The 24,093-nt window shown below is 39.2% G+C and overlaps 2 protein-coding genes across 2 annotated transcripts in view; one reads left to right on the top strand and one right to left on the bottom strand.

The window, feature by feature from the left end:
- dnah5 (dynein, axonemal, heavy chain 5) overlaps positions 1 to 13,082 on the top strand; it is a 104,832-nt gene extending 91,750 nt beyond the window's left edge. Inside the window, exons 81-88 of the mRNA XM_055013727.1 lie at positions 55 to 274; positions 1,258 to 1,463; positions 2,279 to 2,482; positions 4,722 to 4,937; positions 6,152 to 6,364; positions 7,190 to 7,342; positions 9,181 to 9,412; positions 10,372 to 13,082. Of these exons, the coding sequence (XP_054869702.1) occupies positions 55 to 274; positions 1,258 to 1,463; positions 2,279 to 2,482; positions 4,722 to 4,937; positions 6,152 to 6,364; positions 7,190 to 7,342; positions 9,181 to 9,412; positions 10,372 to 10,523 (1,596 nt within the window). The 3' untranslated portion in view covers positions 10,524 to 13,082. The remainder of the gene's footprint in view (positions 1 to 54; positions 275 to 1,257; positions 1,464 to 2,278; positions 2,483 to 4,721; positions 4,938 to 6,151; positions 6,365 to 7,189; positions 7,343 to 9,180; positions 9,413 to 10,371) is intronic.
- The window catches only part of adcy2a (adenylate cyclase 2a), a 68,029-nt gene continuing 56,072 nt past the window's right edge, over positions 12,137 to 24,093 (bottom strand). The window contains exons 20-26 of the mRNA XM_023277568.2: positions 23,636 to 23,720; positions 21,039 to 21,197; positions 19,863 to 20,009; positions 19,397 to 19,507; positions 19,134 to 19,248; positions 16,413 to 16,537; positions 12,137 to 13,936 (exon numbers count right to left, since the gene is read on the bottom strand). Coding sequence (XP_023133336.1) covers positions 13,784 to 13,936; positions 16,413 to 16,537; positions 19,134 to 19,248; positions 19,397 to 19,507; positions 19,863 to 20,009; positions 21,039 to 21,197; positions 23,636 to 23,720 — 895 coding nt within the window. The 3' untranslated portion in view covers positions 12,137 to 13,783. The remainder of the gene's footprint in view (positions 13,937 to 16,412; positions 16,538 to 19,133; positions 19,249 to 19,396; positions 19,508 to 19,862; positions 20,010 to 21,038; positions 21,198 to 23,635; positions 23,721 to 24,093) is intronic.

The following is a 24,093-nucleotide window of genomic DNA, read 5'->3' as shown; positions in this document are numbered from 1 at the left end:
TAGTCTCATCACCTCAAACCTTGATTACTTCATTACTACTGTCATTATCCTCAGGGTGGCTGGGCTTTACTCCAGAACTGCCACCTCGGTCTGGACTTCATGGACGAGCTGATGGACACAGTCACAGAGACGGACTTTGTTAATGACAGCTTCCGCCTCTGGATGACTACAGAAGTCCACAGACACTTCCCCATCACACTTCTGCAGATGTCCATCAAGTTCACCAATGAACCGCCACAAGGTCTCAAGGCGGGGCTGAAGAGGACCTATGGAGGTGAGGTTTGGTTAAAGTACTGAAGAGCATAATCAAGTCCACAATTCTTAAAATGCCATTTTACTGAGCTAGGTTAGCTTGGTGAGGCCGCTTTAGGAATAAAGATGCACACATTCTATCCTGACAATGTTGCTGGAAATGAGGTAAAATGTGTGTCGTATTGCTAAAAGGGGATCAGATATGTGTCTATGTGAGTGAGAAAGAGGATATAGCAAATGATGAGCCTGCAGGATAAGGTGTGTTGTTATTCTCAATGTGTATGTGTGTAAACAGCTCATTTGTGGATGCAGACTTACAGTTAGACCTTGATCATCCTGTCTTGTCCTGGGGAAAAGTGCGCAGGTGAAAAGATGGAGATGCAGGAGAAACGCCTGCTTCCTGCTCAATTTACTGCATTTTACACCCAAGTATCAAAAGCCTTAGGGAAGGTTTGTGAATTTTTAAATAAGCTGAAATGCGTACTTTCTGTTTTTATTCAAAACTTGAGGATGAAGGAGAAGAATATTTATTATGTATAAACCAGCTGTCTTTCCCTGGCTCCTCTGGAAAAAGGAATATGTTTTGTTCCTGAAGGGCAACTGAGAGTCTCGAGAGTCTGCATATAATCCTATCTTCTGGTTTTCAATCCTGGCTGCAATTAAAAGTTGCATTTCATAATCAGATTAGAAGGAATCACACTTGTTTTGAGCAGTGCATTCATTATGTCAAGTACATCTTTACACCTTAATGTCACAAATCATAAACGGACGCTAAAAAAGGAATATGCTGAATATTTGTTCCTATTGTATTAATGTTTATGAAGCTTTTTACCACTGCTTTTTGAAAATTACCTAACTTTCTTTGGCTGGAAGGCTTTGAATTATAGCTCCAAATGTTGACCTCAAAAGCTCACAAAACCACAATGATATTCTGCAGGTTTTACTGTTTTACTTGTCTCCTATTGGACAGACTGCTGATGTGTTCAACTACATGTCCCTATCCAGGTATAAACCAGGACCTTTTGGATGTCAGTAACATGTTGCAGTGGAAGCCAATGCTCTATGGAGTAGCGTTTCTCCACAGCACAGTGCAGGAAAGGAGGAAATACGGCCCTCTGGGATGGAACATCCCCTACGAGTTCAACCAGGCCGACTTCAATGCTACCGTCCAGTTTGTTCAGAACCATCTTGATGATATGGACATTAAAAAGGTGCGTGAAGTGATACATGTTGTATGCAGAACAAATTATACTGCAGATAAATGTTTGTTGGTCCAGAAGGTGGGTTAAGATGAACAAGCACCGCTGCCAACAACGCTGCGATTCAGTTTAAATAATTCAAAGTGTGGAGTTTCTATGTTACAGTCGTTTAAAATACTGTTTGATAGCCTTTTACTGCAGCAGAGTGTGATTATTGTCTCTTCAACAAAGTTTTTATTAAGCAGAAAAAAATATGCGTGCAATAGCATAAATTATACATTAGAAAAACTAAAAAATAAGTAATTCGTCTGATGCAGTGTACTTTACAGATGCAGGAATCTTGTACATGCAGCATCTTAAGAAAGTTTAATAAATACATCATTATAAATGCAATGTAATGTGTTTTTCATCTCTTTACCCACATAGGAATTCCACTTATATATTTAAAAAATATTGCAATGTAAGCTTGTAATGTAATTGTATGTTTCAAGTTGCTAAAAAGACCAGAGAAAAGAACTACAATCAACAAATAAGCTCGCCTTATCTTCAAAGTTCTATCACACAAATATGTAAATTCTTTCCTAAGGACTTGATCTATGTTTCTGAAAATGATTTATGTTGATGAAAATGTCAAACAGAAATAACAACCACACTATTACTGATGTGTGTAGAATGAAAAAGTACGGTCTAACTTTTTTATGCTGTTCTGAGTCAACTTTTACAACAAAACTACACATTCGTCAATGTCTTCTGCCCAAATTTTTGTGAACAACAGTTTCACATATTTATTTGCTGTCGTTCTCCATCATTATTTCATATCTCCTCAGGGTGTGTCATGGAACACCGTGAGATATATGATCGGAGAGATTCAGTACGGCGGCCGTGTGACTGATGACTACGACAAGCGGCTCCTGAACACCTTTGCCAAGGTGTGGTTTAGTGAGGACATGTTTGGAGCTGCCTTCACCTTCTACAGAGGCTACAGCATCCCCAAATGCTCTAGTGTTGATCAGTATCTGACATACGTCCAGGTCAGTCATCCAACACTGTTGGATTTTACACACTTTTATCTGGAAGGATGCAAGTGAATGTCTATGTCTAGGCAAAAATGCAAAAATGTTCAGTCTCTGATGAGGGCTGATGTCTAAAAGATTTCACCTATCAGCTTTCAGTGACATCGATGAAAAAAGTGACACGAGATGGGAGTTTTTTAAAGGATGCTCATGCACTGGGTTCTTGTCACATTTGAATGCAGGCTGCTATGTGTGATTCCAGATAAAAATGCAAGCCTGCTCATTTTATTACAGATTATATATGATTTATTAGTGCGCTTGTGTGCTTAACTGGTGTGTTTGCGCCTCTGTGAGTGTCTCTATGTCTGGGGGCAGTTTCTGAGCTTGTTTCATTAAAGCTACTTTCATTATGATGGATGCTTAGGGCTGCCAGACTCAGCAAGCTTATTCCTCTGCTCTACCTCTCAAACAGAGAATGACAAACACAGCCTTGGAGGACACACACATACAGATGTAAACACACACACTCACACACATGCTATGTACACTCAAATTTGCTAACAACCCTTCTTTCCCTTTCTGTCACGGACACAAATACACACGTGTTCACACTTTATCCAAAGAGACAAAATGCATAACGGAGCACAACGTGTCGCTGTGAATGTGTCTATGTGTGTGTGTTTAAATGAAATGCAGACAGACAGGAATAAAGGTAAAATTCCCTAAGAGGAAATAAATGACCACAGCGAGGGACAGAGGCTATTCTGCTTAGAATCAAGTGCGACTCTTTTTTTGTCCCCCATCACTTCCTATTTTTCTTGGCGTATTAGCCAGGCTCTCTCCTGTTTGAATGCACAGTGTGATGCATGTGTGTTGGATGCAACAAAATGTTCTCGTAATGGAGAATGCATGAGCCATTTACATCTGTGGGAAACACATTTACAGACACATGGTCATCTCACTGCCTACTCGGGAAGTTTGAACCAAAGCAAAGATCAAACTCTGAAATAGATTAGGGCTCTGCTTAAAACACAAATTATTAAGTGTATCATTGCTTTTAATTGGTGTTGTTAACGTGACATTATTCACCATAATAAAGCTTTGTGCTGTCGCCACAAAGTACATTTGTTCAGAAATTTCCACCTCATTAGTCTCACTGCAGTAACAGATGGTCCATCTTCCTGTCATCGCTTAGAAAGACTCTCGCTGCTCGATATCTCCAGACCAATTAAAACATCACAGCTCCAACTTTGTGCTTTGGGCTAGATTTTTATTAGAACAACTTTGTCCCAAAAACCTAGATCTTACCCCAGTTTAAATGTCACCAGCAAAAGTCATGAAACCCACTTTAGGTCAGCAGTTGTGCAGTAAAATAAGATTTCTTTAAGCCACCTGACTAATCATCTTATCAGCAGGAGCATCTTACTTCCACACTGCTGAGTTATTTAACCTTTAAGGCCAGACAGCAAATTGGTATTGACTGCTACAGAGTTCCAATCAGAGAGCACAGTTACTTCAACTGTTGGGCTCAGAACTGAAAAGCATTAACATATCATAAACATTTAATGCTTTTAATAGATGGTTGAGAGAAAATGAGGCAATGGATGCAACAAAGGTCCCTGGTAGTTGGTGCAGCCAAGACACAGCTTCAGATAAAAGCACAACAAAGGACTGATGGCTTCACTTAGTCCATATTCAGCTGCACAGACAGCACAGCTCCCCATAACTACAGCTGTGGAGCTCTCAGCAGTAAAACGTCTGGCTCAGCTGGATGGCCATTCAACACATTTGGCTGTGCTTGTAGGAAACTTGATGTTGTCACTGCACCAGCACTTCAGACTAGTTGGTCCGAGATGTGCACCATTTCGCTGGGAGGGATAGCGTGAATCTCCCATGTGTTACACCCCCACAATGATTCCTCTCACTGGACGGTGAAAAGAAGCAGCTGGTGACACCATGTGCATCAAAGGAGACGCTCTCTGTCTGCACTTCCCCCCCAGCCGACAGCAGGCTTAGCAGTGACAAAACCCGCAGCGCAGGGAAATAAGTGTTTGAAACTGGGGCGGTACTGCGAACTGCTAACCCCCATGACAATATAGTCCACATTGTTGGAGATCTGCTGACTCAAGTTCAGGCAATGAGCTGCTCCACTGGGACACTGGAACCCATCATTTCACTGCACTCATTGTGAGAGTAGATAGATATTCTGCGATCTGAATAAGTGATCTCTGTTTCAGTAGCTGTTCCTCTTTCACAGGGTCTTCCAGCCTATGACACTCCAGAGGTGTTTGGTCTCCACCCAAATGCAGACATCACCTTCCAGAGCAAACTGGCTAAAGATGTACTGGACACCATCCTCAGTATTCAACCCAAAGATAGCTCATCAGGTGGAGGCGAAACCAGAGAAGCTGCAGTGTCCAGGCTGGCTGACGACATGTTGGAGAAACTGCCTCCCGACTACGTACCTTTTGAAGTAAGCCTGTGTGTAGATTCAATGTATGGGAGCTCCATAAACAGCCCGAGGCGTCTGTTTGAAGCAACATGTGCAATGCTGCTCAATGTGAGCTGCGCAGAGGTGCTGCTGTGGTACGAGCAGAGAGGTGTGTGTGTTTGAGACAGAGATGGAGTGTAAAGAAGACCAGAAATAGACGGAGGGTGTGAATGCAGCTGAATCCTGCGAAGCTGCGTTTTATTTCAGGGTTCTTCATCTGTTTTGTCACTAAAGAAAAAAGGGAGGTGAGAATGTGGCTTTTTCTGAGGCGAGGTGCAAAGCTCATCATGGAAAACTGTCAGTGCACTACACACCCAGTGTCTGCCACTTTCACTTCCCTCTGTCTGCTTGTCTGTTTGTTTACACAGTGTATAAAAGCACCAAAAAATAGAGAGCTGATGTCACATGTTGGCGAGCTCCAAATGATGTTTTAAAATTAGAGGCAATTACATGTAGAGCAAGAGACCCCAGAGAATAAGCAGAAATGCAGAAGTGTTAACAAGAATGTGTGCATTTCTGATGAGATCTCCGTCCTGGTATGAATTTTCAATGAAACAACCATGGATGTTGTTGACTCCATTGTTTCTGTTCTTTTGTCTTCCTTCCTTACAAACAGTAGCTACAGAAATCTGACATTTTGTTCAGTTTGTCCCTGAAAAACTGGTATCATCCAGATGATAAAGAGAAACACCACTGCAGAAGTTTAGAATGACTCAAACAAATCTTTACTTGAGTAGGTTTATATTCATTCTATGTATTCTAAACAGGGTTGAGAAGGTTACTTTAAAAATGTAGTCTAATACTGTTACTACTAACATCAGGCATATGGGTTCTGTAAAGCATCTTGAGACAATTTGATCTGTAATTGGGGCTATATGAATAAAATTGAATTGAATTAATAACTAATTTAAAAAATGTAATCCATAACCTAATCCAAGCATCACAATATTATGGCAATGTAACTTGATTATTTTCTGTTACTTTTTGATTGCCAAGTAAAGACAAAAGAAAAAACATGAATGTGCTGACTTTTACTTAAGTTTATTCTGTAATTATGTCTTTTTGTTACTTACTTTAACCAAATACATTCCCCCCTTTTTGGTATCCTAATAACATAATGCTGTTCAACGTGTCCTATTATTCTCAAAGCCTGATCACAAATACATTTTCGTCTTTTTTTAATTTCATAAAACTAGGTAAAAGAGCATCTGCAGAAGATGGGTCCTTTCAAACCCATGAACATCTTCCTGCGTCAGGAGATCGATCGGATGCAGAGAGTCATAGTTCTGGTCCGAAACACTCTGACGGATCTCAAGTTGGCCATCGATGGAACCATCATCATGAGCGAGAACCTTCGAGATGCTCTCGACTGCATGTATGACGCACGCATTCCTGCACGCTGGAAGAAGGTCAGTCAAGAAAATACCGACTTGAATTAAAAACATTAAACTATGCTTCATGCAGCATTGCTCACAGTAGTTAATGATTGCAAATAATTTGTGTACTTAAAATATTTATAATTCAATTTCAGTTGCACATTACAAAAAATAAAGAAAACTGACAAGCCATTTGTAGGGAGCCCCCAGACACACATTAACATTTTAGATCTTTTTCCTGCTATGCCGGTATAATTTCTCTACTTTGTTTTGGTTCTGAGAACAACAGATAATTTGTTCACTACAAGGAGGCACGTCATCATTAACAGTCTAGCGTCTTGTTTTGCTGACACTGATCTCCTCACCTTTTTATTTATGTACTTTATTTTAGAATTTTATGCACAGTGCGCAAACCCATTTCCATAATGAATAAAAATGAAGAGAATTACTCATAACAAACTTAGCTGAAGAAATTACTCAAATATTAATAATGACACAGAGGGAACAAACAACAGACATGACTTTTCATGCATCTAACACTCGAGTCATTGTGTTGGCATTCAGGTAGTGCTCTAACAAACATTACATCATTAGAATAATTCAAATAGCTTCCTGGCTGGGATTCAGAGTTTTTCTACCTGCGTCTTCTTCTTTTTGCCTCCCCTTTGTAGTGTTCAGTTGTATTCTAATTTTTTTTCTTTCATACTTTTGTAAATGTTTTTTCTTGCCACTCGATGACTCACAGTCCATTTTGTTTGCCTCCTTTTGTCTCCTCCTCTGATCCCCCTGGATGACAGTTTTCAGTGTCATCCTAATGTTTTGTTCATGTTGTTGCTTGTCTTTGTTTTTGTTTTTCAGGCATCATGGGCATCCAGTACCCTGGGGTTCTGGTTCACAGAGTTGCTTGAGCGGAACCGGCAGTTCCAGGCTTGGATCTTTGAAGGGCGGCCCAACTGCTTCTGGATGACAGGCTTCTTCAACCCGCAGGGCTTCCTGACAGCCATGAGACAGGTACACACGGCATCAGGCTACCTAGCTATTTACCCACCGCCGGGGACGAGAGCAGATGGCACGCAGAGGGAGAAGCAGGCACACAGCCACATGCATGCACGCAAACACACATGCATGCATGCACACACACACAGACATGGTGACAACAAGGAGACACACATTTCCCTTTGTTTTCTAATGAATTCCCATTTATATTAATGTGGAAGGAGTAAATAGAAATACAATCTTTACTTTTAACCCTGCTTTATCGAGATCTAAGTCCCAGTTCCTGTTATTACAGCTCTACATTATTCATTATAACTGTGCATTCATATTATTATTCTACATCATGTAATATAAAATCCAGAAAAGGTTTCTAGATTGTCTTGTATTTAACAGGCTTTTTTCTCTCTTTCAATAAAAGCATGTTTTTGCAGCAGGAAATGTGACAACATTTCAATATCAGGTGAAAACATCCCCAACTTCAATCTCTACAACTGTATATATCTACAACTGTATGGCCAAACTGAACAATCTCTGACCCTTGAAAGAAATTTGAGATAAACAAACATAGCCTGAAACTCTGCCAATTAAAGGTGGTTAGGGGAACATTTTTAGGAAAAAACAAGACAGTCTCTTGTTCATTTCACTCAGTGAATTTAAAATTTAGAGCTGCGACACAAACATGTCACAAAAACACCTGACTGGTCAACAGACTCAACCCAAGACATTGCAGATGGAAGGTGGATGAATAACAGCAAAATAACTAAATAAAATCCCTCCATTTGGCTAAACAAAGAGTTTACATGCCTCCGATATTTTAGTTGTTGTCTAAGCTAAGTGCAAACTGATTGTTACACTAAGCATGACAGATGTCTGATAAACTCAATAACATGAACTTGAGTAAAGAGAATTCAGAGCTGTTTCATACATGGCAGGCATTCATATGTGCTGTAAGTTTGTATTATCACTCCTGTAGTGAAGACGATACATATGTATATTTCTGTTATATGTCATGATGATTCACCTAAAAGAAATATTCTGCTCAAACAAAACAGTACTTCCATGGCTTTGAATAATGTCATTTAACCAAATTTTGTGGCAATTCGAATATACAATACCTATTCAAAAGAACTGAAATGGAGACCTGAGGGCTGAATTATTTTTCCAGGTCCAACAAATCACTTTAAGTTGTAATAGAAAGAGGGAATAGTTTAGCATTGATATCAGGTGTCTGACAGATTAATAATTATTTTTATTGTATTCCCAGTTCCTCAGAGGCAGACAAAACATTGAGGATGCACATGTCTGTATTTTACTGGGATTTGTTTGCCTGCTGTTCTCAAATACAGCTTTCATACCTACCACTAAGCTGCTTCTCAGGAAACACTCCACCTCTTTTATCAGCCCACCAACATCACAAACTATGTGCACAGCTCTTTGATTCTGTATAGCTGGCTTGTTTTAGCGGATCTGTTGTGTGTCTGCCTTTGTCATTTGTTATTAATCCCTATCTGTCCAATTTCGCCCAATAAGGTTTTGTCTGTTGTTTTTGTCTCTTTCAAAACAGAGCTAGCATTTCACTTATTTATTATGTTTTCTGCTCCCACTCCTCGCTTTTTTTTAATTGGATTTATTTTCTTTCTGTTGTCACAGCATCTCACAAAACAATACCTTAGATGGAGTGCACTTATCTGGCCAACACTGCTTTTGCTGTTCCGTTATTACGGCCCTTTTATCGAAATTGATTTTGTATTGTATTGATAAAACAGTTGCTAAATCTCGGCTCTGTCGGCCATGAGTGCTGCTGTGTCATCGTGCTCTCATCGCTGCTTTAATCTGTGGAATTGTAAATGTAGGAGAGCACTCGGGCCAACAAAGGCTGGGCTCTGGACCGCATGGTGCTCTGCAACGAGGTGACCAAGTGGATGAAGGATGACATCAACCAGCCGCCCACAGAGGGAGTGTACGTCTATGGCCTCTACCTGGAGGGAGCTGGATGGGAGCGCCGCAACTGCAAACTCATTGATTCCAAACCCAAAGTCCTCTTCGAAATGATGCCTGTGATCAGGATGTACGCCGAGAATAATGGTGAGCTTTATTCTTCAAGAACAATCAAGAAGATTCAAATCTCCAATCTCTGTCTTAAGAGGATCTGTCAGTCTCTCTTCGCTCCTCCTCCTCAACATTCGCATCCCACGCAATCCCTGGATGGATGTAACATTTAAATGTCAAGCAGACTAAGTGCTATTTATTTTGTCTGGGAATAGATGAGCAGCAGTATGTGGCACAGTGTTTGTACTTGATGAGGCCAGAGTACATTCAGGCAGGCAGCAGACAGACAGGCTCGGATGGACGCCTGCGAGCGAGGCTGCATGGGAAATGAATTAATGATCCACTGATACGCTTAATGTGGTTTATTTAAACCATTTCCCCTCCCAGCTTTTCCCACAAGTAGGCATCCTGCTGGGTTTGATTGTGTGTGAGTGCAGAGGAGGGATGTTTCTCTAGACAAGTGCTGTAGTTGCAGGAGCATCTGTGAGTGTGTGAATGCATGTAGATACAAATGAGGGACACAAGTCCTCAGGAAACTGCTCTACTTAACTGTCACTCATCAAACTATTAGTTTCAACCCTCTGTGTATCATCTGTGAAGAGGTGTGTTTGCTTGCCTGAGAAAAAGATTTTTTGTGCTGATGTGGACCATTCAAGAAACTGACTGACAGGTTAATAGCTAACCAGGCTGCCTAAAAATCAAAGTGCAATAAAATGATACAGAGAGAGTACAAGGACCTAGCCCATGCTATTTGCCTGATTAGAGCAGTTTGACTTCATAAAAACAGATGTTTTGTTGAACACAGCTGGGCGTCCCAGTGGCACTCGTAAATATTTCAGTGATTTGAAATAGTGTAGTTAACAAGGATGTTTAATTAAGACACAGTTCTGCCAGCTGCTGCTCTGTTTTCTAGCAGTTTTCGTCCAAAATGTTCAGTTTCTGGTGTAGATTTTCTCCCTCTGCTTAGTGAATTTTTTCGCTTTTCTACACTGCAGGTGTGAAGGATTCCCGCCTCTATTCCTGTCCAATCTACAAGAAGCCCGTCAGAACAGATGTGAATTGTATTGCGGCTGTAGACCTGAAGACCTCCCTTCCTCCAGAATACTGGATCCTACGAGGCGTCGCACTCCTCTGTGATGTCAAATGATTGCTTTAGGTGGACAAACACTGATACATATAGTGATTATTATCACTCACATGCAGTGTTCTGACACATGCAGGATAAACAGCTGCCACCCTGGCTGTATGTATTTTAAACATGCATTTCTACATGGAGAGAAAGAGTGAAAGTCAAACATCCAGCTCCATACAATGATAAGGTGTTACGTCTTATTTCATAAATTGTTGACAGAACTGTGTAGAGGAGACACACTTTAGCAGTTCAAGTGACTGAATAACACACTTCTGTGCAGTAAATGTCAGGAGCTGAGGCCAAGTAATGCATTTAGTGCAGTCAGCTCAAGGTCTAAACTGGACTTAACACATTTGAAAACAACATCTCTGTTTTTTGTTTGGCTTGAGGTCAGACGAAGCAGAGACAGCTGCACTGTGACAGCTAAAGGTCACATGTAAATGTCCTCAGACTCAGAAATAATTTCAGAAATACTGTGCAGTAGCTACAGTATTTCTGAAATTATTAAAGAATCCCTCAGTTTATTTCAGAATTTCTCATTTTACATCAAAGTAGTGGGTTCATCAGTCATTTAATCACCATCCTGAATGAGCCTATCCTCATATTTTATTCATTTGTACTTTAAATTTAAAATTGAGATTTAATTGAACTCCATTTTGTGCTGCTTCACTGACTGATTCAACTCTGACCTTGATAAGTCCAGACATATTGCATCTGCTCACCAGGGGGGCAATGAGCAATGAAAATGTTTACTATGATCTAGATTGTAGTTGTGGGGTTTGTATTATGTTGATCATCAGCCTATTTGATTGGTATAATTTACAAGCTCCACACAGCTCCGTTAAAGTTGACCGAACAGTATAAATACAAGGTGTGTTGGAAACGTTTTGAGACTGTGCCTATATAATTTCCTGTCCATCTGTAATACTTGTTTGATCCTTGGAGAGATCTCTGTGTGAACATGTCAAACACCATCTGTGAACACCGCCGAATCTCCCAAACTTTGTCAGAATGAGCCATCAAAATTAATTTTATTTTGGGGAAGCAGTAGTTTCAAGGACCAAAACGTAGCGAGTTGAGTGGATACGGAGCCATGATTGTGGAGCTGAAGTTGTATGCATTGACTGTTGTCCCTCATGTCAGGATGTTAAAGTAGAACTCTGTATTGGCAGATGATTCCTGATAGAAAACAACAAGCTCCTCCTGCACTCCTGACCTCATGCTTGATATTTCTTCCATCCATGGTAACCGCAGACCCACCTCTCAATACCAGTGATGATGCTCAACTTGGTGGTTTCCTCATCCTGGACCACAGACTGGCATACAACTTGCTGTTTTCTTCTCTGCTCCAGTTTGCAGACCATGGAGAATTCATAAATGTCAACCTATCAATTGTCAAAAAACATATAACACAGTTACATTGTAACTCCTAACACATGAGACTTATTGCATCTTGCTTAATTGTGAGTTACCTGTTTTATGCATGTGTTCCATGAACAGTCCCAGAGCTTTTTCCTCACACCTTGTACAGTGTATCAGTATATTTTCATTGTCCTGCCATCCCGTCATGTTAATACGCCCTGACTTTATCATTTTTTTAAAGAATGATGCAAGTAAATAAAAGTCTGTAGAATTTAAATACATATAAATTTTAATTGAGTTTTTACAAAAAACAATGGCATCATCAAAACATCAAAACACTTTTTTGGTAGTATTTTCTTTTTTACAAAACCACAGTACCATATGCACTCTAAAGCTACCCTGTACACTGATCAGGTCTGGATTTCCCAAAATCTTGACACTCACATCATCTTTCATTCCTTTGTATCCAGTTGTTTTACTAAAACATGTTTTCTAAATCTGTACACCAGGGATCAGATGCAGAAAACAGTGTATGCCCACTTTTTCAGATTTATATATCCATATATATGCCTGGTTTTGTTTTATAAATCTCAGTCACTGTGGAGCTAGGCTTAGGTACAGTGATCACTCACTCATCTTTACAAAAGAGAGATGATCGTGGCACTTTGCACATATTCCACAGTTGAGGATAATGTTAATCATTCAAACATCAATTCCAGATTAAACTAAATTAGCTTTTGCAGATAACTATGTAGATGTAAAAAATACCTCAATCACAGAAAAAAGAACAAATGTTTTGAAAAAGATTTGGTGCATTGTCCTAAATTTCATCTCCTTATTTACCCTGCAGCTCTAGAAACTCTGTATGCCCAGTGTAAAGTGTCTAAAGTGTGCACATTTTCACCACAAATCATTTGATAGATATCAGAAAATGACAAACATAGATTATCTATGCATCTGACCGCTGACTTCTGACTAATCTTTATCTTCGTCATAAACAATAGGAAAGATGATAAAAGTGTAAAGACAGTTTTGGAAAACCTGGCCCTGCATGAATATCAGAATATATTCATAGATTCTTTAGTGTTTTTCCTTTTATAGTCCTAGACCACCTGTAAAATACATCCAAGACTTCGTGCTTCTAACAAGGTTGATGGAGTTATGTACACCAGTTGTGTGTTATTCTAATAAAGACACATCTCACCTTTGCAACAGTGGTCATGTTTTCCTCTCTATTGTACCATCCCCTGCTTTAATTTTCATATCAGATCTTTAATCTGTGGTCTTTTGTATTTCTCTAAACATTTGGTTGAGTTGGAGGGACGCAAACTTCATTTTATTCATAGCACCAGCTGAAATTATCTTTTGGACGCTCTGATGAAAACTGTTGCCATGCAATCTGTTTTTCTACTTCTTGCTGCACATTATTTGCAATCCAAAATGTACCGTGTCCTGTAAAGTGAGTCAAATTTGTTTGGGTGCACCTGGCTGAAGCCGGTGTTTCTATGTTAAGGTGACTGCCAGAAACCGCCCGAAGCAGAGTCAGAAAACCGATCTGGATCATTTGAGATTCTCTCTGACTGAACTTGTTCGTTATTACATCTGGCTGACTTGTGCCACTATGGATTTTCCAGCTCTAACATTCAAATTACAATATATTTTCAGGGGTTACTGCCTACTTGCTGTACATGCTACACTTACAATTACATAAGTGACAAAATGTATACTACAGCTGTGGCATAGGTAATTTGCAATGAAACACTAAACTCAGATTTTCTCCTCCTTGCAGCCCAGATTCTTTCTTGTCTCACATCATTTCTGTTACATCAAAACTGAGAAGATCAAACCTCCTCCATCTGAAATGAAAGTCTGTTCTTCATGCCTGTGTAAATTCAGAAGATTCCCAAAGACTCTTACGGCATTACATTCCCTTGGGACAGCGAGCGAGTCATCTCTGTGTGCACAAAGAAGGTCTTGAGCTCTCCTTTGCCCTTGACATTGATGATTCCTCTACAGGAGCACATGTAGCCCAGAGTCAGAAGGATGCGACTCGTCTCCTCCGTCACCTGCAGGGAGAACAAGACAGGTAATGCCCATTTTGCTTATCTTACATGACTGGAGTAAGTCCTTGCAGGCATAGATATTGAGCCATCCGTGGGGGGGAGAACAGACTTCCTGCTATGTTGCTGCAGTCTTTTGTTGTATATTTGCAAAAAAAAAAAAAAAAAAATCAGGATTTAAACTGGATAACAATTTCCAAATTTGAAATTAATTTTTGAGAATAATAAGCTCTGCTAAAGCACCCAACTCTCCTTCTCTTTACAGAAAATATAAACTTGTATTAATTTCTAATGGGAACATATACTAGACTTGTTTATTCAACTATAAATAGAAATATGTACACTTAACCTGTGACTTGCCTGATGCTTTTCAGAATGTTTTCCTCAGACATTCACTCATATTCAACAAGATGCATTTTAGGTCATCATCTGTATTGTCAGACTTCTCTAAATCAAGCTCTTGGCATTGGCCTCATTTAAAAATGTGTTAGCTTTATTCTAAAAACATCTGAAGAGTAAAGATTTACAGCACTTTTGAGATTTTAGTGTTGTATTACTGCTTGGACTAAACTTTAATTAAATATGTAGTCTAAGCCACAACACTAAAACCGCCTGCCTAATATAGTGCAGCTCTCCCACCATAATGCTGCCAAAATAGCTCTGACCTGATCTGAGAGGCTAATCAGGCATCAAGATGCCCTGTAAGTACTGTAATGGATTGGATTTGTTTTTCCCAGCACATCGCCACAGTTCTTTGAAAGGACTGAGATTTGGGAAATCTGGAGGCTGAGTCGACACCTTGAACTCTTTGTCATGTTTCTCAAACCATTCCTGAATAATATTAGCAGTGTAGCTGGTTCATTATCCTGCTGATGAGGCCACTGGTCGTCCTTCGCTGGAGCAGCTTTAGCTGGATACGAGCCACTGCATACTGGGAACAATCCACAAACCATTCATCTAGACACCACAGTTTGGTCCATGGCATAGACTTTCAGATTCTAATGCTCGCCTATTTTTCCTGCTTCCAACGCATCAACTTCAAGAAATGACTGTTCATTTTCTGCCTTGACAGGCAGCACTGGAACGAGAATTTCAGTGTTATTCACTTCACTTGTTTTAATATTGTGGCTGATCATGCAGAGGAGGTATCTCATGCACAAATGTTCAATTTAGTTCTTCAAATTTGAACTATTTTATAAACGCATGTACATTTTTAAAAACACAACAAAAAACAAACCTTTATCAACATGACAGCAAAATATGTGTGTCAGCTGGAGCTGCAACGAACAATGCCTCTGCTTTATCTTTTCTTAAAGGATTGTAAGAATAAAAGGCCGTGAGTCATCACAGCTCATGCATAAACTTCAATGTGTAAACTGAGAGCTGTAAACCAAAAGAGCACTGCAGCTTCCAGAGAACACAGAAGCATATGATGACTAGTTAAAAAAAAAAAACAAGCCGTACATATAAACAACACTGAAATAAATATGAGTGAAAATAATAGAGGGTGGGAAATATCTGTGCTACCTTGGAAGAACTCTGTATTTCTTATGTTGCCTTCTATATATCTTAAAATATCAACAAGCAATCTTGGAATGCAATTGAGAGCACTGCAGTTGTGCCGCACCGCATAGCAGATGGCTGCATCAAATGTGTCCAGGCTGTGAAGTGTAATACAGGCCTCTGAAGACCCAATGATTGCCACGGCGACACGCCAGGCAGGTGAAAAGCCATTATACCTTATCAGCGCTCAGACAGGATGCCAATGTAAGATCTGAAGATGTCATATCATATTGACATGATAAGATGTCCTTACTGCCATGAAAGGCACATGCAGAAAGAATAAGAGTTCTGGATCTGCACTGGCATTTAAAATATCTACCAATGACGAAGGAGCCGTGCTGGTCCGCGGAAAGAAATGTGATGTGATGTTTTAGCCATGCACAGAATTCAACGGGCTTGTTTTTTAATTCATCACTGGAAATAATCAGTGTTAGAGTTGCTCTTCATTTAGGTTACTGTCAACAAAAAAATCCAAACAGAACCAACAATGTTTCATCCTTGTCTCATGTTCCTTCTCCGTCTCCTCACTCAAACCCCATTCATTTTTTCGGAAGATATAATTCTTTAAAACTGTGCAAACATTTTTTTTTCTTGAATGTCTGCGTAATCGACAAGAGTCATGTGCAGTGTTACTTAAAGGACAAGATTAGTTTAACCTGTGCTTTACCTGTTACAAGTCCAAGTGTCTGGTTTAAAAAAGGGCCTTTCTGAAAATAGCTAGAATTTTTTTGTTAGTTTTGTTTTTTTGGAAATGGTGATTAGTCAGGCATTTGTTGAATTTGTGTCGGCTGTTTAATACATCTGGTGTTCTAGTGAGTGCTTGTGTGTAAAACAAGGAAAAAAGCTCCCCAGACAATGTCTTTTCATGGGATTTGGTAAAAACTAAGTAAACAATCCCCATAAATCACCCTTTGTTTACCTGTATTTTCCCCAGGACCCCAGTGCTGTCCATCCTGCTGGCTACATTCACTGTGTTTCCCCAGATATCATACTGTGGTTTCTGGGCCCCAATGACTCCAGCTATGACTGGACCGTGGTTAATACCTGACAAAGGAAAACAAATCATTAGTAAATGTTCCAGAATCTGTTACTGCATTATTTCTTCAATATGAACATGGAGACATTTTCTGACAAAATTGCAGTTTGTTAGACAAATGACATGAGAGGTTTTATTGTCATTGTATGACTGTTGCCAGCATTAAAATGAAATTATGGAGGTTTTGCCGGACTCAAGTATAAAAAGAAATCTAAAATAGAATAAATAAGTATATAAATAAATTTACCAGAATTTAAAGAACAAGAATTCTATATCTTAGTTATAAGTGATGCACAAGTATGGTCAAATGTATATGTAATAACCTATATCACAATTCTAAATAAGGCAAAACCACACCAGACAACAAGCATATAATAAAACTGTTATTTTGTTACCATTTCTGATGTCACACTTGTTAGTGATGTATTCAAATCAATTTTTGATGTTACTGATTAATTATTGAGTGCAGCTCAGAAAAACCTTCAGCAGGAAACCTGCTGCTTTCAAAATAAACAGAGCTTTTCACAAGATTTCATCAGAACATGAGATGAAGTGGAAGCTAAATGCGGCTGAACTCTTAATCCCCAATACTCTCAGCACCTCTGCTAAGCAGGCTCTGGAGCTTTTCACAGCACTGAAATGACACTGGGCTGCTCTTCGCTCGAGCTTCTGAGCCAATCTCCAGATTGTTGGAAATTGCAATCTGCACAAGTGCACGGGAAGCACACACAGGCACACAGCCACTGCTTCTGTCCAGTCCCAGTGGGGGGGAACTCGTATCCCTGTCTGATGGAGCATTTTAGGCCCCGTCTGTAAACAGCAGGGATGTACAGTTGCACACATGCACACTGCTGAGTTAATGGAGCATCCCATGCTGAGATCTTCATAGACAGGTTGAAGGTAACGAACTCTGGCTCTTACTTCACGCAGGGAGCTGGGACCTGCATGCCTGCTTTCCTACGTATGTCTTTCTGCATACATGAATGTTATTTTCTTGTTATTTAGACTTCTGTGCATTTCTCTATGCTAATGTCATCGTCAAAACAAAACAAAACAAAAATACTACACTGGCGCACCCAAAAAAGAAAAAAGAATAGATGCATAAAAGGCCACCAGTCTATGTTTGTACAATGAAGGATAACATTTATATTCAAATACTTCTTTCAAATAAATCCTGGTATGTGCAAAAATTCAGGTTATGTGATTGTAAACAGAACAATATATTATTTCTGGCAAAACAGAACAAATCAAGAGGGGCTGAAAACTCTCATCCAAAAGTAGGAATATTGTTGTCTACTGCATTTTAATGTCAGACAGATAAGAACGAAGTTAATTCCCCTCTGCTGAGTGGTTTATTTAGAGCACTTAATTTCCATTCTCACATGTGATCGGTAAAGGCAGACAGGTGAATGATGAATTCAAAGTGCATAACTTTTAAAAATTGCATTCAAATACAAAAATAAAATGTGCACACATGTGGGCTTAAAGACACCTGCATCTGGTGTTCCAGTCACTGGTGGATCACTAATCCTGGATATAACTACACTAAGAAGACACTCCATGCAACTCCATAAACAGGTCTTTAAAAAAAACACGGGTCTGAGGATAGATACAAGAAAATTTCCCAAGTCACAAAATATCCCTTAGAATACAGATAAATCCATTATTAAGAAGGGATGCGGTGCATGTTAAATCTGCCTCAAGCACACCGCCAAATAATGACTGTACAAGAAAGAGACAAGAAAGTGAGGGAAGCGACCAAGACACCTACGACTCCTCTGAAAGAAGTTACAAGCTTTAGCAGCTGAGCTTGGACAGAGTGTGCATACAACAATTGCTGCATGTTCTTTATAGGAGAGTGGTAAACAGAAAGCTCATATTAAATCTACACTAGAGTTCACCAGAAGGCTTGTGGGCAACTAAAGTCAACTGGAAGAAGGTTCTTTGGCCTAAGGCGACCAAAATTGAGCTCTTTGGTAATCAGACTAGATGCTATGTTTTGCCAACATCAAATACTGCACATCATCACAAACACACCACCCCCCCAGTGAAGCATGGTGGTGGCAGCATCATAATGTGGTGATGCTTCTTGACAGGAGGCCCTGGAGTGAATTTTTCACTTTTTATGGCTTAAGATTGTCCAGCACTTCTAAGCATACCAGAGCATAATTTAACTGCTAAATTATTAATTAACTGCTTTAACTGTTAACTGCTTGATTGCACCATGCAGTGCACCTGTGTGATAGAATCTGCATTTGTTATTTGTTTCTCCACACATATATTCAGGTTTTTCCTTTAACCCCTAAACACTCATCAGTGTTTAGGGGTTAAAGAAGTAAAAAAGAGTGAAAATTCTTCTACTGTATCTTGGGAGCATTGTTTCAATGATGCATCTTTTGAAAGCTTAAAGCCTTAGAGTTCAAACCATGTAAATGATTTTCAGATAAAAATACCACAGCTACAAAAATAAATGGTAGCTTCTTGCCTGTTCTGTCTTCTGTGCAGGCACATAATTGTTGACTTACTATGTGCTGCACACTATTTTTCTTTTTAGTAAAAATGGGGGTGAATGCTCAGGGATACATACTTTTCTACGCAACTTACCAACTCGGAGTTTGAAGTCATTGAAGGAGTGTTTGTTGATGACATCCAGCTTCCCCACTAAGGCAAATGCAAACTCTACCATGGTCCCTATGTGCATGTACTGCCTGTCATGCTCCTGAAAGAATAAGAACACAACAAGTAGCACATTCATTTCCAGAAAATGTTGTTGATGTTACGCATACATAATGAATATAAATTTAAGTGCTTCAATGTCTTAAAAAAAAATTAAAATAAAGATCCGTCTTTGTGTGCAATGAACCCACCTGAGATGTGTATTCAGGCCCAGGAGATACGTTTAGCCCAGTAGCAGCCATGTAAGTGCTGCCAATGGTCTTGATCTTTTCCACACCACTGAATTTAGGTTTTGAAAGCAACTACACACAGAAACACAATCCACACAACAGCTAAAACAAATAATACAGAATTTAAGGCAAAATGTAAAACTTCATGCTTTCATTTTTAGAAGATGCATATACATCCATTTTCTTCTACCTAATTGTATTTATCTGTAAAAGCATTACTATTTTCCTCTGCCATTTGTCTGCCAGTAAAAGCCTCTCCGAATTTCCCATTATCATTACAAGAGGTTGTGGCTTGCATAAAGCACAGTGTTCAATCATAAGCTATGAGGAAAGCTGCAGCCTACTGATAAAATCTCACAGTTTGTGTCTAATATTTGTGTTGCACATGTAGGATGTTTTGACAGTTCCAAGACAGAGGATTATTCACCTCATCAAAGTCAGCAATGATTTCATTGAGGAGCCTGAGGCACTCTAATCCTTCTTTGTTGACGTCAGACTCAGTGTAGAACTCTTTAAAGTCTGGGATGGAGGCAAACATGACACAAACCAGGTCATAGGACTGGTGGTAAAGATCCTGCATGACAAAAGACAGCAGTAGACAAAATACAAATGTTAGCTTGGACAGCTGCGAAAAAAAAAAGTTTTAAACTGCCGTTTAAAAATTGACAAAAAAAATTTGAGAAACCACAGATTTTTACACCGAGGAAACAGACAATATAATTCTGATAGACAAACGTTAGATCTAGATTAAATGCAAGTTTTCTGCATATAGACAGCCTTATGTATACTTGACACTACTGTTCAGTGAAAACAGCTTCACACTGCACAGGCAGACATAACAGGAGTGATAAACATGACAGAAAATGGAAGGAGGCAAATCATCCAAACCACCATCCAAATAACGGTTGCTCTAAAATCCATTAGACCAGCAACTTGTTCTTGGATTCTGTTCAACAGCAGTAATAGAGTCATTTGCTGACTCGTCGTTGAGAATTTTTGAAGCATCCCTATTTTCTGCATCCCCATTTAAACTCACATGATCCCCAGGAAACAACATCATCTAAACTTCCACAGATGTGAAACTTTACTTTTCACAGCTGGCATGGTGAAAAGTAATATAACAGGATTGAGAGTTATGAACGGCATAATTGATAAATGAGTCACACAAGCGAGTTAGCAAACTCTCCCACTGTTTTCTCATCAAAATTAATCACTTAAATACTCCCAGTGTCAGTTGCATTTAAAAAGTGTAATTTCCAGGAAATTACAACATTAATTTTAGTCCCAGATACATTAAAAACAGCCAAAAATGTCTCTGGTTACTCGTACCATGAAGTGCTTTATGTACCTTTACATTGTGCATTTGCATACTGTGCATTTCTCTGCATACATTTCTGAATTATACATGCTCGAGGTATGCTCTTTTTACTATGCGTTATTCAAGATAATGAATGGAACAGACCTTGGCATAGCCACAGGTACTAAAAGACCTCTATGTAACTACTGTACATCGTTTTTTTCAGCCATTTCTCAAAACAGAATGCGCATAATTTTACACACAAATTACATGCTGTAATGACAGGAAAACATAATCAGTGCCAACCTCATTCTTCCAGTTGCGTGCCAAGAAGTGTTCTGCAACATGTGCAGGCAGGACATTCTCAAGGAGAACCCGGTTGAGGTTCTCCATGGTTTCAATCTCCTCGCACTCCTTCTTGAACTTGTTCTTCCAGAGAAAGTCTAACCTACAGTAATATTCATTCTGTTACAAGAGGACACAGAGGTGAAGAGACTGAAGGTACACCTGTACAGCGTTGCTTCCATCAAGTCACAGAGAAAAACAGAGAGCGCCACAAATATGAGCACCATGAAGGCTAAAGACAAAAGATAATGCAACATCAAAAACAATGAGACAAAATTTTGTCACATTTACAAAATGTGAATACTGAAACGGCAGTCCATTACTTTTTTCTCCAATAAGAAATGGCTCTATCCTACATGTTGACGTGACTGATTCCTTATGTTTGCAATGTACGAAACTATTGGCTGTCTCAAATAATGTTTGTGACAATGACATTAGTACACTGCATTTTCAAGCTGAAAATGCTTAGCCATGGTGTTGACTGCTTATTTTGCTAGAAATTATGTCTTCAAGCAATAAAAACAAACAAAAAAAACATATGGAGACTTTAATGAGGTAAAAAAATGTAATAGTTACCTAAAGATGTCTTTGAATGACAACATTAACAAGACATTTTGAAAAACACAAAAACAAGTACAGTAAAATGTTAAAGGACAGGGGAGAAATGAAATTCTCTGGTGGGAATGAAGGATACAATTAATAAAGTGACAATTCATCATTTTTTTCCCACATTTGAAACGCTCACAGCTTAGGTGTTCTCTGACAACAACTCTATTTATTACTGTTCCTCAGCTGCACACGGTGAACTGATTCGATAAAGACGATGCACCGAACCAAGGAGAAACGTGTTTGTAGGATGACAGAAAAATTATCAAGCAGAGTAAGTGATATGATTGGATATTGGAAAGATAATTACTTGTTACAGCTAGAGACAAAGCGAGGGGGTTGGTGCAAAGACAAACTGTGTATGAACACACATGAGAGCAGTGAAACTGAGCAGATATTAATAAATCACATCTGTTCTTTTCAGTGTATAGATAGTTGCACCTGGTGTGTGTTCACTGATCTGGGAACTTAAGTAATTTGTTTTCTGCAAATACATTTACTATCCACCCAAACTCAGTCTGTTTAACATGCACGTCAACATTAGGTGCTAAACAAATGATGCTTTATATATTTATGTCACATTAACTAATTGGAAGAGCACACATTTTCAGTGTAGTGTCATGCTAAACAAATGTCCTCACAATGTCATCCCACTTGAAATGTCAAGTTAAACAATGGGTGGGTGTAGTTTAGTGGTTTAGAGGACACATGTAATAAAAGGTGGTGCTTCTGATTACAGCTCTGTATTCACTCAAGCAGTCAATATGCTTTTTGGTTCTTGTCCCAGTGAAAAGCCAGTGTGCAGCTGCCATGCTGTTGGTACACAGCAGAGCCCAGGGGATCAGATACGTCCCATTTTATCATAAATTGATATAAAACAGCAATATTACTTAGCCTGACTCTTCTCTTACTGACAGAGTTCTGTGACTGTATTCAAGTCTATTCTAGAAATAAAATAATAAATTGTGCTTATGGTGTGCATGTTACTATTAGCTAAGAGTAAAATATAAATACCAGGGTGATCCAAATGTAAAGAATCTTAGATTTGGTTGATTGCTCTTTAAATACATAAATTTAATGTTGATGTCAAGACTGTACCGCAACTCCAGAGTACAGTGATGATCCAATTCTGGAGATTTCAAGTACATTAAGTACTCTGCAATGTAGCATAAGCCAAAAATATGGCCAGTCTCTGCTCTGTATGTCCTGACCAGTGACTCTTAAAATAGATCTAAGTAGCTGCAGACTTGTGGAGGGAAATCCGCAGCTCTGAGTGACTTCAGGGAGGTCAGATAAAGCGGTCTCAAGATGCCCCTCTGGTATTATGGCACAGGAGCTAAAAGGCTTTACAACCTCGACTGAGTTCAGTCATTGATTTTCATATAGAAAACAACTGAGAACTGCTATTTTCCAACAAGCTCTGAGACAATACATGAATATACAGAGAACCAGAGTGTCAGAGGTATAATTTATATCTACTTTTACATCTAAAGCTCACTATGGCAGCACAGAAGAAAGCACATTACTCCACTGACCCAGTGAAATTTCAGTAGCACTATTTCTAGCACAGCCAGGCACTACATGTAATTCAGACTGTGAGCCCATTCAGGGTTAAAGAGACCACAAGATTCAAGAAGAGACATGTAAAAAAAAATAGCTTTAGCTTCATACTATTATGTTGAAAGGCTCTACAGGCTAACGGACTAAGTTAGCAGCGGCAAACACCAGATCACATAGGATAATTGCCAGTCTAAATTGAGAGGAAATGGGAGAAAATGTGAAACAATAAACAACTTTGAATCAAAAAGGTACAGCAGTAAATACATGGTGAAAAGAAAATTCAATGATGATAAACAAGGCAAACAATTACTTTCCCTTCAGAGCTGTGGAGGTGAAATGTGGAGCAGAAGACAGACGATAACGTCATTCAAACTATTACAGCGTAGACTTACCTGTCTGGCAAGCACAAGCAGAGTGATGAAGAAGATAAAGAGGGAGATAGAGCCCATAGTCTTCAGGTCTTTGAGAACTCCTGGTCTTGAAGGGCAGAGTAGAAAAGACAAGAATGTGTAAGATAAGAAAAAGATAAAGACAGATAAATAGTGAGAAAACTAAAAAGTTAAAAGCAATAAAGGGGAGAAAAAGTAAAAGACTGACATGAGAGTAAGAACATTTAATTAAAATTCAGATTGCAATCAGTACGGACATGTGTCACATGATTGGTTAGCAGACCATTTTATTCCAAGCTGTCACTCAGCTCAGACTGTCACTTCTGCTTTGCTGTGACAAGAGCTTGTTTACAATTTGTGTGGCTGAGCTTTGCTGGCAGGATGCGTTCACTAGGAACATCTTTCAAGAAGTAATAAGCAAGTATTCATGATCTGAAAAAGACTCCGCACTGTAAACATAC

Source organism: Amphiprion ocellaris, chromosome 9 (assembly GCF_022539595.1).
Source record: "Amphiprion ocellaris isolate individual 3 ecotype Okinawa chromosome 9, ASM2253959v1, whole genome shotgun sequence".
Lineage (NCBI taxonomy): Eukaryota > Metazoa > Chordata > Actinopteri > Pomacentridae > Amphiprion > Amphiprion ocellaris.
This window is presented reverse-complemented; position numbering and strand designations above follow the sequence as displayed.